Source organism: Magnolia sinica, chromosome 6, assembly GCF_029962835.1.
Source record: "Magnolia sinica isolate HGM2019 chromosome 6, MsV1, whole genome shotgun sequence".
Taxonomy (NCBI): domain Eukaryota; kingdom Viridiplantae; phylum Streptophyta; class Magnoliopsida; order Magnoliales; family Magnoliaceae; genus Magnolia; species Magnolia sinica.
Genome location: NC_080578.1, coordinates 103,087,346 through 103,100,808, shown reverse-complemented (window position 1 = coordinate 103,100,808; position 13,463 = coordinate 103,087,346). Strand labels below are relative to the sequence as shown.

Here is a 13,463-nt window from a genome sequence, read left to right as displayed (position 1 = left end):
CAAAAGAAATTTCTTTATAGTAACAAGTTTTAAGATACAACTAAAAAAAATTAAAATATTCTAAGATTTTGAAATATCACTAAAGATAGAATCCAATTATCAATTTCCCGTGAAAGCATCGAGAACTTTAATAATAATAATAATAAATAGTCGTAAAGTAAAACTTGAGATAACGAAAGAAATCTACATAACATTTTTTCTACATCAATGAGAGAGGAAGCTTCTTCATCTTCAAAACAGCGAGGGACCCTTGTAAATTCTGGTGTAGAGGGACTTGGCCTTCTCGTCTTCCCACTCTAATCCTTCCCAATATTCTCTATTGTTTTCTATTTCTCCTTTTATTTCATGGATGCTTGAGCTGAAGAGAGGGAGCTTTTTCAACATACGACACCAACTTACATGGATCTCTTCCAAAGATATAAAGATAAATCGCTGGCTACAAATGCTTTCTAATCTTGGTAAGCGATCCAATTTTAGGAAGCGTAATTTTGGGAATGAATTATGGGGCAGCTTGTCTCCTTCTATAATCTCTTTCATTTGGATACAAAACGATATGTCAAGCTTCTCTAACTGATGAAGTTGCTCTACCATACTAGAAGAGAAGAGACTCCTTAACTTTTCACAATTAATAACCCGTATTATTCTCAGGTTTTGCAGACTTGTGTTCAACGGAGGAGGCGCTCCACCATCGAATACCTTCTCCAAGTTTAGCAAATGATAGAGACCCAACCTCTGTAAACATTGGAATGCATCATCTCCAACCTCTCTCCAGTCTATAATACATGCCACTCCACTGCATTCAATGACTCGAAGATGTTTTAAGCTCTTTAAATTGCTTTGGAACTTAGAAAGACTTGTTAAACCTTTGCTTTTATAAAAGTATAAAGAGAATGCATGTTTTGTCAACCCCTCAATCCCGCAGGGAAATTTGTCACATTCGCCAATGCTTATCTGCTTATTAGAAAGAGAATCAGGCGCGAAATGTATATAGTTAACCTGAACATGGAAACTTGTCAAGCCCGAAAACCATTGATGGAACATATCATGTGCGATGAAGCCATTAAGATTGGACACACTGATACTTAAAGATCTCAGGCGTTTCATGTTCACAGCCTCACTGAAAGTAGCTCCGTCCACGTGTCCATTCCTCCCCATTGTTCTTAGTTCCTCCAGACTAGGTAGCCCGTATATCATAGTGTAGGGAATTGCAGTTAATGAAGTCTCTGATATATCCAACCTCTTGAGTTTAACCAAGCTTTCAATGCCTTGAGGGAAGTTTTTGATGCGGCGAGACTGTGAGAGATCAAGAATTTGGAGTTCCTTCAGCTTTCCCAATGGCGGCACCTCCACTAGACCTCTGCATGAGCTTAGAATGAGCACACGTAGATTCACCAATTGCAATAATGACATCGGGAGAGATTTAATGCCAGTATCACTTAGATCAAGGATCTGTAGTTTTGGCATGAGCTCGAAGAAATTACTGTGAATGGTACGTAATTGATCGTTTTCATTGAGGAACAAGGAGATCAAGTTAGGACAATCTGGCGTAATATCGAGATGCTTTATCTTGTTGCGCATCAATGAAATCCTTACAACCCCTCTCCACATATTCTCTTCTGGTGGCTGCACTAGTCCCTCCCCGGCTTTCACAAGGAATTTTGAGCCTTCAATGGACGATGGTGAAGTGATCCATATAGCCAAGTCACGGAGCAAATCATGCATCCTAATGTTTTCATTTCCTTCATACCCTTGCTCCAAGAGGCATGCGTCCATGATTCTTTCAAGGATGTCATGTCCCTTGTTTGATGCTTCTTCCAAGTTATTCACATTTTTTATGAATCCTTCCTCCATGGCCCAGTATCTTACTAGCCAATCTATTGGTATTTCGTAATCTTCCGGAAACAATGAGCAATACAGGAAACAAGATTTTATCTCTTCATTTTCTAGGCTATCATAACTAAGTTTCAAAGGAAGAAACACTTGACGCTCCATACCTGGAACCTCAGGTGATGATCCTTTCAATGCCCTCAATGCATTCTCCCATACCTCTTTCTTATACTTGCCATGCATGGCCCTTCCCACTGTCTTAATTGCAAGTGGTAATCCACTGCACTCCTCTGCAACCTTCCCTGCTACCTGTCGAATCTCTGGTGAGATAACCACATCCCCACATCTTTCACAGAACAAATTCCATGCTTCCTCATGCGTAAGAGTTCTGACTTTAATCTTCTTATGGGCGTCCATCTCATTACACACGTTAATGAATCGGGTGGTTATTGTGATCTTGCATCTGTTTTGCTTGTCCGGCTTTGGAATTCCAACTTGATCCAAGCTAAATGCTTCCCATAAATCATCTAAGATGAGCAGATACCTCACATTCTTCAACCGAGTAAACAGCCTGTCCCGCTTCTCTGCCATATCTTCATTATCGCCGAACCTGATATCCAACTTCTTTCCAATGTGCTCTTGGATTAATCCCAAGTTGAGGTCCTTGGACACAGTTACCCAAATTACGATGTTGAAGTGACCAGTTCTAATGAACTTATTGTTTATGGCTTTCATGAGAGTGGTTTTCCCTATTCCGCCCATCCCATAAACGCCTATGATGCCATTTTCCTCATCGCGTAAGCATTGCCATATTTCCTCCATGGTTTCCTCAGCTGTGCTTTGCTGTACTCGTGGTAGCGAGGTTTGCATTTCCAACACTGTCGGCCGGCGAGGGCTCTCAGCCACCTTATCGAAGACCCCTTTAGCTTTGAGGTTTTCCACATCTTTGAGCTTTTTAACGACCCTTTTACCCAGCTTGTAGCGAGAGAAGTGATTGGTGCAACAACCATTCAAGCACGTTCTAGGTTGTTCGAATTCCGATCTTAAAGAATCGACTTGAGCTTCCATATTGGTAACGTCCAGCAGCCACTTATCAACTTGGCGAACCCGTGTCTTTCCGACTGATATAGCATCATCGACGTCCGCTTGAATTTGGTGACACTTGTCATGTAGTTCTTCCGTTTCCTTCTTCAATGTCTCTACATTGTTATTAAGGTGTTTGAGATAACCGATCTGCTGAGAAACAGGAGCCCAGAAGAAGAGAATGATCTGCACAACTGGACCCAAGAAATCCATTCTGGACGGATGGATGGATGGATGGCAAGTAATGGCGTTTTTGAAGGTAGATGAGGAATGAAATGAAAGTACAGTCAGAAATAATGCTGCGAAATCTGTGAATATGACTTCAGTTCTGAGAAGCTGAGGAGAGAAAGCAAGAGAAACTGTTAAAAGAAAAGAGAAACAAAAAGAGCAAAAGTAAATTAAAGACGGAGGTGATTCGATGCTGTGTACAAAATAGACAGTGGTGCCCATTGTGATGTAATGCATGTTTTAATCACATCCAATCTGTCCATCATGTGCGGCATCCCGTTGCTGGAAGCTACGTTGGGCCACCGAGAGTTAGATGGAACACCTAATGTGGAAATCTATCGGCCCATAGAAGTTTTGAAAGAGGCTAATATGTGCGTTTTCAGTTCATCCCACTGCCCGGACCTTAGGAATGGTTTGGATAGCATATAAACGAGATGGTGGGCTCTGTGGCGGTTTCAATGGTGGATTTATCACGTCTCATTGGGCCCCACGTAGCTTACCCCAAGTATTAGTTTGATCTAAAATTTAGGTGGCTTGCACCATGTATGATCTCGGTATTGAATCTCACGGAGTTTACCACCGAGCCATGAGTAGGGACCAAGGAGCTTCAAACCTCTAAAATCGTATGAATATTACGCTGTGGTCCACCACCACAAAAGTTTCTAATGGCCTCATCTCTTTTAGTGTCCAATCATCTTGGTCAGATGCGTCTGAATGGATGAGACGATATTTATATTTACAAACGTCTAAAATTGTTTGTATTGGATCCATCAATGTTTTTTGTCGTACTGGATATCCACGTCAAGACATAATAAAAGCATAAGTAGAAAGTAAGATTGTCAATGGACTGGGCTCAGGAGATAAAATCAGTACATTTCGATCAGGCCTGGCTGGAACAGTTTAAAATCTGGGCCAAAGCCAACCTGAGGCCCGGCCATTGACTGTCCTTATTAAAAGAACCGGAATGGTGGGTGTTCAATTACCACTATTTTCTTGTAGTGTGGTCCACTTAAGATTTGGATCCGTCTCATAATTAGGTTTATGCCCTAAAGTAATATAGAAAAAATAGATGGATAGTATGAATAAACTAGATACATTACCATGGGGTCTACAAAGCACTTGCTAGTAGCTACCTTGCTACCGAAAGTGTCGGTAGGCAATCCACTTTCAATTTAAATGGCATATAAACATCATAATTTACCCTAGAAAGGTTTCGATTGTTGGATTTCATTTCCCATTGTTTTATATCACGTGGTACTCCACTCAAGTTTAGATTTATTTTTCATGTAGAGAGGGCTGCAGATATATTCTTGGCACAAATGGACCGAAAGAAGCCCAAATAGAAGGGGACCTAATCTGTTAGATCAGGACCAGTCCTACATAAGGCTTGATGTAACTAGGCCTTAGGTGCATCTGGATCAAGAGAAATTGTCATTTGAAGTGCGAACCATAAATTTGTTATAACTTTTAATCCGACTCATGCCAGATTGGATGTACTTCTTTCATCTTAGAGTCTTAGTTAGGGGTGTACACAACTCGACTCGAAAAAGCTTGATTCGACTTGGCTCAAAGCCGAGTTCGAGCCGAGTTGAGCTGATTTTTTGAGCTCGAAAAAAATTCATACCGAGTTCAAGCTTGCCCAAGCTCGACTTGAATGGATCGAACCCCAACTCAAATCGAACCAGTTCGTTGACTCGGTTACTTTGATATTGATGTTGCTCACCAAGTGTTTGATCAAATTACTCAACAAAGTGTCAGCTAGTGGCAAGGAAGGTATGTATATGAAACAAATACCATTTTTTTCTTGATTTTGATGTTGCCTACATTTTGTTTGATGGGATACTTGTAAACAGATGCTATTGCTTTACATGCAGTGAGAAATTGAAAGTGTACTTCATGTGTTTGTGAAAATGCTACAGAGGCTCGATCTTGGCTTGAATTGGCTTGAGCTATTGACCGAACTGAGCCGAGTTGGCCAGTTAGACTCAAGGACCAAGCCGAGCCGAGTTCAAGCTGGGGTCAGCTAGTGGCCGAGCCGAGTCGAGCTGTGCCAAGCTCGATTCGGTTCAACTTGTGTACACCCCCAGCCTTGGTATGTGGCATATTTTTTATCTGATAATTAGGACTTTCTATTTTTAATAGGTTTTGCTATTTCTAAAAAGTTTTAGTTTAGTCGCATTATGACTCTTAATTAAAGTTTGCATTTTATTATTTAAAACATTATAATCTCATTTTAGAAAGTGACTTAATAAAATATTTAAAAATTTTCTGATTTCTTATATATTTAAGAATCATTACACCTTCTGGATTCAAATTAAAGTTCTTCTCACGTGGAGAAAATAGTCTTCTTCCTCTTTAATTTCCTACTCCCTCTCATGCGTCAATCTCATATTTGGACTTATGTCCTCAAGGGAGGTAGCAAAACACATGGAGAGGATGGATTTCTTACATATATTATGGTGGGCTCACCTACAATTAGGGTGGGATTACACGTCAATCAAAAGTTAGGTGGGAAAACCTTAAAGTAGTGGGCAATTTGGCCAATGTAAAAATGCAAAAATCTTTCACATATACATATGGCAGGAGGAGGTTTAACGTCTAATGGTGAAAACTATAGATGAATTTTCAAAAATAGTTTCAGAGGATGCTTTTCGGTCCATAGCAAAAAAGTCAGTGGTCATATGAGAAAATCCATTCATAATTTGAAGGGAATTAGACCGTACTGACCTCGAAGTTTGGTCAAATTACCTATGGAGGTACTACATTCCAGATATCCTAAGAGTGGCCTTCTGACAACTTCTGAATATTGTTTCAGACGAAAATGCCTCTGTCCTTGGTTCAGAAGTTACAATCCTAGAGTGAATAAGAAGTTACATTCTATTTCAACACCTAAGAAAGTGATGGATTGGCTACTCCACTTGCCACCAACCAATGGCTGGTGCTCGGTGGTCTGTGGGCCCCACCACCACGTATGTGTTTCATCCATGCCGTCCATCCTTTTTGCCATGTCATTTTAGGGCTAGGGCCCAAATATTAGCTCAATCCAATGCTCGTGTGGCCCACATAAAAAAAAATAACGGTGACTGTTGAAACTTTTCAGGCTCACTGTGATGTTTGTTAGAAGTGTACACTGCCCATATCAAGACTTTTTGAGCCCACGGCAATCTGGTTGACAAGGTGGATGGATCAGATCACCCCATTGTGGGCCTTAAGCTATGGTACCAATGGTTTGGTAGAAGAGGAAGAGAACATGTGGATACCACGATCCACGCAACATGACAACCACGACCTATATAACATAACAACTATTACCCATATATGCAAACAATGACCCATATGGGCTCACATTGATATATGTGTATAATTTAGAGGTGTATACGAGTCGAGCCGAGCCGAGCTTTGCCCATCTCATGCTCGAGTTTATTGAGGGTCAAATATTACATATTAAACCCTAGTTATTACCTGATTTTACGAACATGATAATGTTTAACATCCTATTTTAATCATGTTTGTGTTGCAAGGTGAATTTAAGAGCTTGGACTGAAAAGGGTGCTAAAAGTATGGATTTAACGCTCAGAAATTACCAAGGCAAGGGTCAGATCTTAGGGGACCAAAATCAAAGAATTCACACACCAAAGATACGAGAAAATCAAGTGATTGAAGTTAAAGGGGTCTGAAAATCATCCTGAATGCAAGATCAAAGGGTTCTCACCATCCGTTTGGCTCGAAACTTTATATATGGCATGAGGACCCTAAATTAACCGCACACGTAGAAATTCAACCCTTAGCTCTTTGTAAAAGTGGCTCAATGGACAAATCATCCACTAAATCACTGATTTGGGGCCAACCTGATATCTGGATATGCTTCAATTTTGGTCTCAACCCCTCAAATTAGATGAGAAAATGGATGGACGGAGCGGATTTCTCATGTACATCTCAGTGGACCCCACCTTGAGGGTGTGCATGTGCACAGCATACGTGCACTCGCCATGCACCAAAACAAGGAGGTCGGTCAGCACACACTGACCCTAGCTCTCCTCTTAAAAAACGGGAAGTCCGTTTTTCCACCAGCGTTCGAACGGACGATTCTTAGTGGGCCACCATCGTCAATAATTTAGATGATCGGGACTGTCCATTCGATCCAGGGGGTGACCACGCCCCTAGACATGGAGTCTTTTTGGTCCCGTGCACGTGCACACACGTAGATCACCATCAGATGCAGGATGAATGGCGAGAATATTTGATACATTGGGCTACACCAAACTCTAGAAAAACCATTCATTCCCAACTAAAATTTTGCCACGAATCTAATGGGTAGGGTGGATTTCTCGGAAAACATCACTGTGGGGCCCACCGAGCTTCGGAGAGCAAGAACGTCCGCAGGTTACGTGTGTTCAGACGTCCGGCCTCCGTGGGCCATTGTGTGATCAAGGGAGTGGTCGGATCAAGGAACCGTCTTAAAGCTCGGGAAGGGGACCACGACCCTAGCTAAGAAGACAGATTCTAAGGACATGCAGTTCATATCCCGAAAATCCGCGCCAAACGCAAGTAGTTTTGCGTTTTGTCTGTGCACACCGCTGGCTGCGTAAGTCCATTCACCGACTTCCTTTGCCTATAAAAGGAAGAGAGAGAGAGCATGGAGAAGGGCATTATCCAGGGCAGCCATGGAGGCATCTTATATCCAGGAACGTGAGGAGGAGAGAGAGAGAGCAGGACATGGAGCTTAAACGTGGAGTGCAGCCGGTTGAGTTTTCTTCTTTCTTCTTCCTTGTTCTTTCTTTCTTTTATGTTTTCTAAGAGATAGTCTGACCATATCTATGATCGGCTAAACCTCTTAGTTAGGGCTAAGAGCTGAAGCTTGTGACATGATTGAGATGTTTGCTTTGTTTTGATTCATGTTTTATTAAACTCTTTTGGATTTTAATTTGATTATAAGGAGTACTTTTAGTTTTTAATGGTTCGTTGTGACTTAAATTACAATAGATCTGCGATAGTTTTGAGTATGTTCTTTCCATTGTAGAGGTTATGAACTTGGGAATCCTATGATTCATCATCGTCCCCTGGGCATGGTTGGATGATGGAATCATTCCTAACGTTCATAATTCTCTTAAACTAGTTGTGGATTGGTAAATTGTTGTTGTTTGCTAGTCTCCTGGGCATGGTTCGGTGAAGGAGTCATTTCCAAATCTTCACCACTCTTATCTATTGATGATTAGATCCATGACAAGTTCAGAGATCTGACAAATCTCTTCTTACCAATTGGATATGACAGGACTCTAATTCCAGTTGTGTCCTTGAATCAATGCATGGTACCTTCCCAATTGCTACAAGTGGATCCTTAGCACCGTAGTTACCACCTTTAAATTTATTAGTTTTTAATTAATCTATTCGCAATTACACTCTTAATTCTTCTGGTTTAGATTGCATCTTCTAGTTCTAGTTCTAGTTACTTTCGGATTACGTACAAGGCTCAGTCCCTATGGATTTGACCTTACTGAGATTATTACTACATCGTAATCCTATACTTGGGGTTGTGAACAAGTTTTTAGCTTGCCGGGGATTGATGGCTACGTTTTTCTGAGATTAACTAGTTTTAGAATTAGGTTAAGATTAGGATTTTTCTAGTTTTTAATTCTAGGTTTAGGTTTTTCTATTTGATATCTAGAAAGTAACCTAACTTTCTTGTTTTGTAGGACCTTGATATAGGCTTTCTAAATTGGTAATCTCTTTTTAATTTCTCTATTATTCTATTTTTAGGATTAGGGTTTTATTTTCTAATTTTAGGATTTCTTTTATTTTTAGAAACTAATTTCTTTTATTTTCTTTTGCAGGATCTTAACATAGGAACTTCTAATTTGGTAACTTCTTTCTAATTCTCTCTCTTTCTATTTCTAAATCTCTTATTGCTATAGGATTTTTTTTATAATTTTTAAGATTAGATTCAGAGTTAGGGTTTTGCCATGCATGAGTGGGCACGTTAGTATGTTGAGATAGCTTATGGATCTTGGGAAAGGATGTATGATGATTATGATAGAAAAAAACCTATCTCAAAACTTTTATAAAACCATCATCGAGAATCGACCAAAATATAATGTTTCAACGGTTAAGAAGTCCTTACGTGATCATATGAGGGAGAATATTTGCACCCCATGGATTAAGGAAACATTGTGTGAATGTTTGGGTTGTCAGACTTATGGGAGTGAGAATTATAATCAACTATCAAACAAGAAGAAAACAATGAAAGATTATATTCAACGACCATCATACTCTCCCACCTATGATCCGTATGACTATAACTAGTGGAAACATTAAAATTTGGAAGATGAACCAACAACTTGTTATAATGATTATTCTCTTGGATCTCCTACCTTTGAAATCCAATCAGAATCGATCTAAGAGGAGCCACTTCAGGGTGACACATACTCTTCTGCAGACATGAGAAAAGTACTAGAAGAGCTTAAATCATGCCTTGATCCAAGAAAATCAAGTGATTGAAGTTAAAGGAGCCTGAAAATTGTCCTAAATGTAAGATCACAGGGTTTCCACCATCCGTTTGGCTTGAAACTTTATATCTAGCCTGAGAAACCTAAATTAACCGTATATGTCGAAATTCAGCCCTTGGATCTTTGTGGAAGTAGCCCAATGGACAGCTCAGCGACTAAATCACTGATTTGGAGGCCCACCTGATCTCTAAATATGCTTCAATTTTGGTCTAAACCCCTCAAATTAGATGATAAAAAGGATGGACGGAGCGGATTTCTCATGTACATCTTAGTGGACCCCACCTTGAGGGTGTGCGTGTGCACAGCATACGTGCACTCGTCGTGCACCAAAACAAGGAGGCCGGTTAGCACACGCTGATTCGAGCTCTCCTCTTAAAAAATAGAAAGTCCATTTTTTCACCAGTGTCCGAACGGATGATTCTTAGTGGGCCACTATCGTCCATCATTTAGATGATCTGGACTATCCATTCGATCAAGGGGGTGGCCACACCCCTAGCCATGGAGTCTTTTTGGTTCCATACACGCATAAACACAGAGATCACCGTAAAATGCAGGATGAATTGCGGGAAGATTTGATATAGTGGGCCGCACAAAAATCTAGAAAAACCATCCATTCTTCACTGAAATTTCACCACGAATCTAATGGACGGGGTGGATTTCTTCAAAAACATCACTGTGGGGCCCACCGAGCTTCACAGCATAAGAACGTCCGCGGGTTACTTACGTTCGGACGTTCAACCTCCGTGGGCCATTATGTGATTAAGGGAGTGGTCGGATCAGTGATCCGGACAGTTTAAAGGCTCGGGAAGGGGACCACGACCCTATCCAAGAAGACAGATTCCAAGGACAGGCAGTTCATATCCCAGAAATCCATGCCAAATGCAAGTCATTTTGCATTTTGTCTGTGCACACTGCTGGCTGTGTAAGTCCATTCATTGACTTCCTTTACCTATAAAAGGAAGAGAGAGAGCGTGGAGAAGGGCATCATCCAGGGCAGCCGTGGAGGCATCTTATATCCAGGAACGTGAGGAGAGAGAGAGAGAGAGAGAGAGAGAGAGAGAGAGAGAGAGAGAGAGAGAGAGAGAGAGAGCAGGACGTGGAGCTTAAACGTGGAGTGCAGCCGGCTGAGTTTTCTTCTTTCTTCTTCCTTGTTCTCTCTTTCTTTTATGTTTTCTAAGAGATAGCCTAACCATGTCTATGATCGGCTAAACCTCTTAGATAGGGCTAAGAGGTGAAGCTTGTAGCGTGATTGGGATGTTTGCTTTGTTTTGATTCATGTTTTATTGAACTCTTTCGAATTTTAATTTGATTATAAGGAATACTTTTAGTTTTTAATGGTTTGTTGTAACTTAAATTACAATAGATCTGCGATAGCTTTGAGTATGTTCTTTCCATTATAGAGGTTATGGACTTGGGAATCTTGTTATTCATCATCGTCCCCTAGGCATGGTTGGATGATGAAATCCTTCTTAACGTTCATAATTCTCTTAGATTGGTTATGGATTGGTAAATTGTTGTTGTTTGCCATAGTCTCCTGGGCATGGTTCGGTAACGGAATCACTTCCAAATCTTCACCACTCTTATCTATTGATGATTAGATCCATAAGAAGTTCAGAGATCTGACAAATCTCTTCTTACCAATTGGATAGGATAGGACTCTAATTCCAGTTGTGTCCTTGAATCAATATAAGGTAGCTTCCCAATTGCTACAAGTGGATCCTTGTACCCTAGTTACTACCTTTAAATTTATTAGTTTTTAATTAATCTATTCACAATTACTCTCTTAATTCTTCTGGTTTAGATTACATCTTCTTCTAGTTCTAGTTCTAGTTACTTTCAGATTACGTACAAGGTTCAGTCCCTATGGATTTGACCTCGGTCTTACTGAGATTATTACTACATCGCGACCCTATACTTAGGGTTGTGAACAGAGTCTCAGCTCGGCCTTCGAGCTCGGAACAACAGCTCGTGCTTGACTCAGTCGAGTTCCAGCCGAGTTGGAGCCCGGACAGTGGTCGCTGGTCGGATGGGTTCCGCTACTCGGACGGCCGGAAAAAATGGAGAGAGTGGTGGATAGGACTCACTTTCGAGGAGAAGTTCGTCCGGACAGACGTTGGAAGAGGGAATGTTGCTGGGTGGAGCTCGTTTGGACAAACGCTGGAAAAAGGAAGTGCTCATCTAGACAGATGCTGGAAGAAAGAAATGTCGCCGGACAGTTGCTGAAAGAAGGAAATGTAGCCAGACGGACGGCTAATTTGGGCGATTTGGAAGGAGAAATGGGGCGATTTGGGCGAAAGGGAGGGAGAACGAGTAGGGTTGCTAGTTTGGACGTACTGAGTAGGGTCAGGTGACTGGGTAGGGTTTTTTAAAAATCCTTTATATACTAACTTAAAGTCGAGTCGAGCTTAATACCGAGTCGAGCCGAGTTTTTAAGGGTTAAATATTACATATTAGACCCCAGTTATTATCTGATTTTATGAACATGATACTGCTTAGTGGACTATTTTAATCGTGTTTATGATACAAGGTGAATTTAGGAGCCTAGATTGAAAAATGGTACTAAAAGCATGGATTTGACACTTCAGAAGCACCAAGGCAAGGGACGGACCCCATGGGACCGAGATCGAAGAATTTACATGCCAGAGATCCAAGAAAATCATGCCACTCATATTAAGTGAGCCTGAAAGTTAACCAGAATGCAAGATCATAGGGTTCCCACTAGCCGTTCGGCTCGAAACTTCATATATGGCCTGAGGACCATAAATTAACCGTACACGTTAAAATTCAAATACTGGATCCTTGTAAAAGTTGCCCAACGGACAGATCAGCCCCTAAAATCCTGATTTGGGGCCCGCCTGATATCTGGATGTGCTTCAAATTCAGTCTCAATCCCTTAAATGGAGTGACACATCAAATGGACGGAGCGGATTCTCACACGCATCACAGTGGACCCCACTCAGGAGAGTGCATGTGTAAAGTGTGACTGAAAATCCAGCCAGCTCTAGCATACGGAAGCTGGCTGGATGGGTTTTAATTGTGGGCCCCACCTATCATCCAAATGGATGATCTGGACCGTCCATTGTGTCCAGAGGAGGGGTGTGACCATCATAAAGTGGCTTTTTGGTCCCTTGCACACGTACACATGTGGATCGCTAGAAAGCGCAGGATGGACGACGAATTGATTTTATACAGTAGACCGCTCCAAAACACGACAAAAACTACTCTTTTCCAACTGAAATTTCACCAGGAATCTAATGAACGGGGTGGATATCTCCGAAAACACCAATGTGAGGCCCACCGAGTATCTCAGCGTACTATTTCCCCTGTTTTCGCACGTCCGCAAGATCCAGGATTTTTAGGCAGTTTCATGATCATGATCTTGGTCGGATCCATGATTTGGACCGTCCAACTAGAGCTCAAGACATCCACAACCGTCCGAGAGAAGATTTTTTGGAAAAATATCAAGAAAAGACCACTCACCGTTCTTCAAAACGTGAGTAGTTTCATATGGTTCTTGCGCACGCTGCTGGAGTATGTAGGATCCTTACGCATGGTTTTTTTTCCTGCGGAAATTCTCCACATAGCCACCATCCTCCCTTGCTTATATAAAGGAGATAGAAAGAGAAAGTTTGCATTCAACATCCAGGTGGAGATCTTGTCCACGTGGGGAGCGGGTGGAGATCCAAGTTTCCTTCTTCTTCTTATTTTCTTTCTTTCTTTTTTTATGGATTTGTTTAGAGATATTAACCTAATCATGTCTGGCTAAGCCTCTTAGCTAGGGCTAAGAGGTGAAGCTTGTAGTGAGATGGGAGATTTTTCTTT

The 13,463-nt window shown here is 41.2% G+C and overlaps 1 protein-coding gene across 6 annotated transcripts in view; it reads right to left on the bottom strand.

The window, feature by feature from the left end:
• The window catches only part of LOC131249351 (disease resistance protein At4g27190-like), a 123,604-nt gene that overhangs the window by 864 nt on the left and 109,277 nt on the right, over positions 1–13,463 (bottom strand). Inside the window, exon 3 of one of the 6 annotated variants that reach the window (XM_058250051.1) lies at positions 188–2,760. The exons of 4 other annotated variants lie outside the window; for them this stretch is intronic. In XM_058250051.1, coding sequence (XP_058106034.1) covers positions 232–2,760 — 2,529 coding nt within the window. In that variant the 3' untranslated portion in view covers positions 188–231. The remainder of the gene's footprint in view (positions 1–187; positions 2,761–13,463) is intronic. One more of the 6 variants, XM_058250050.1, reaches the window with a different exon arrangement.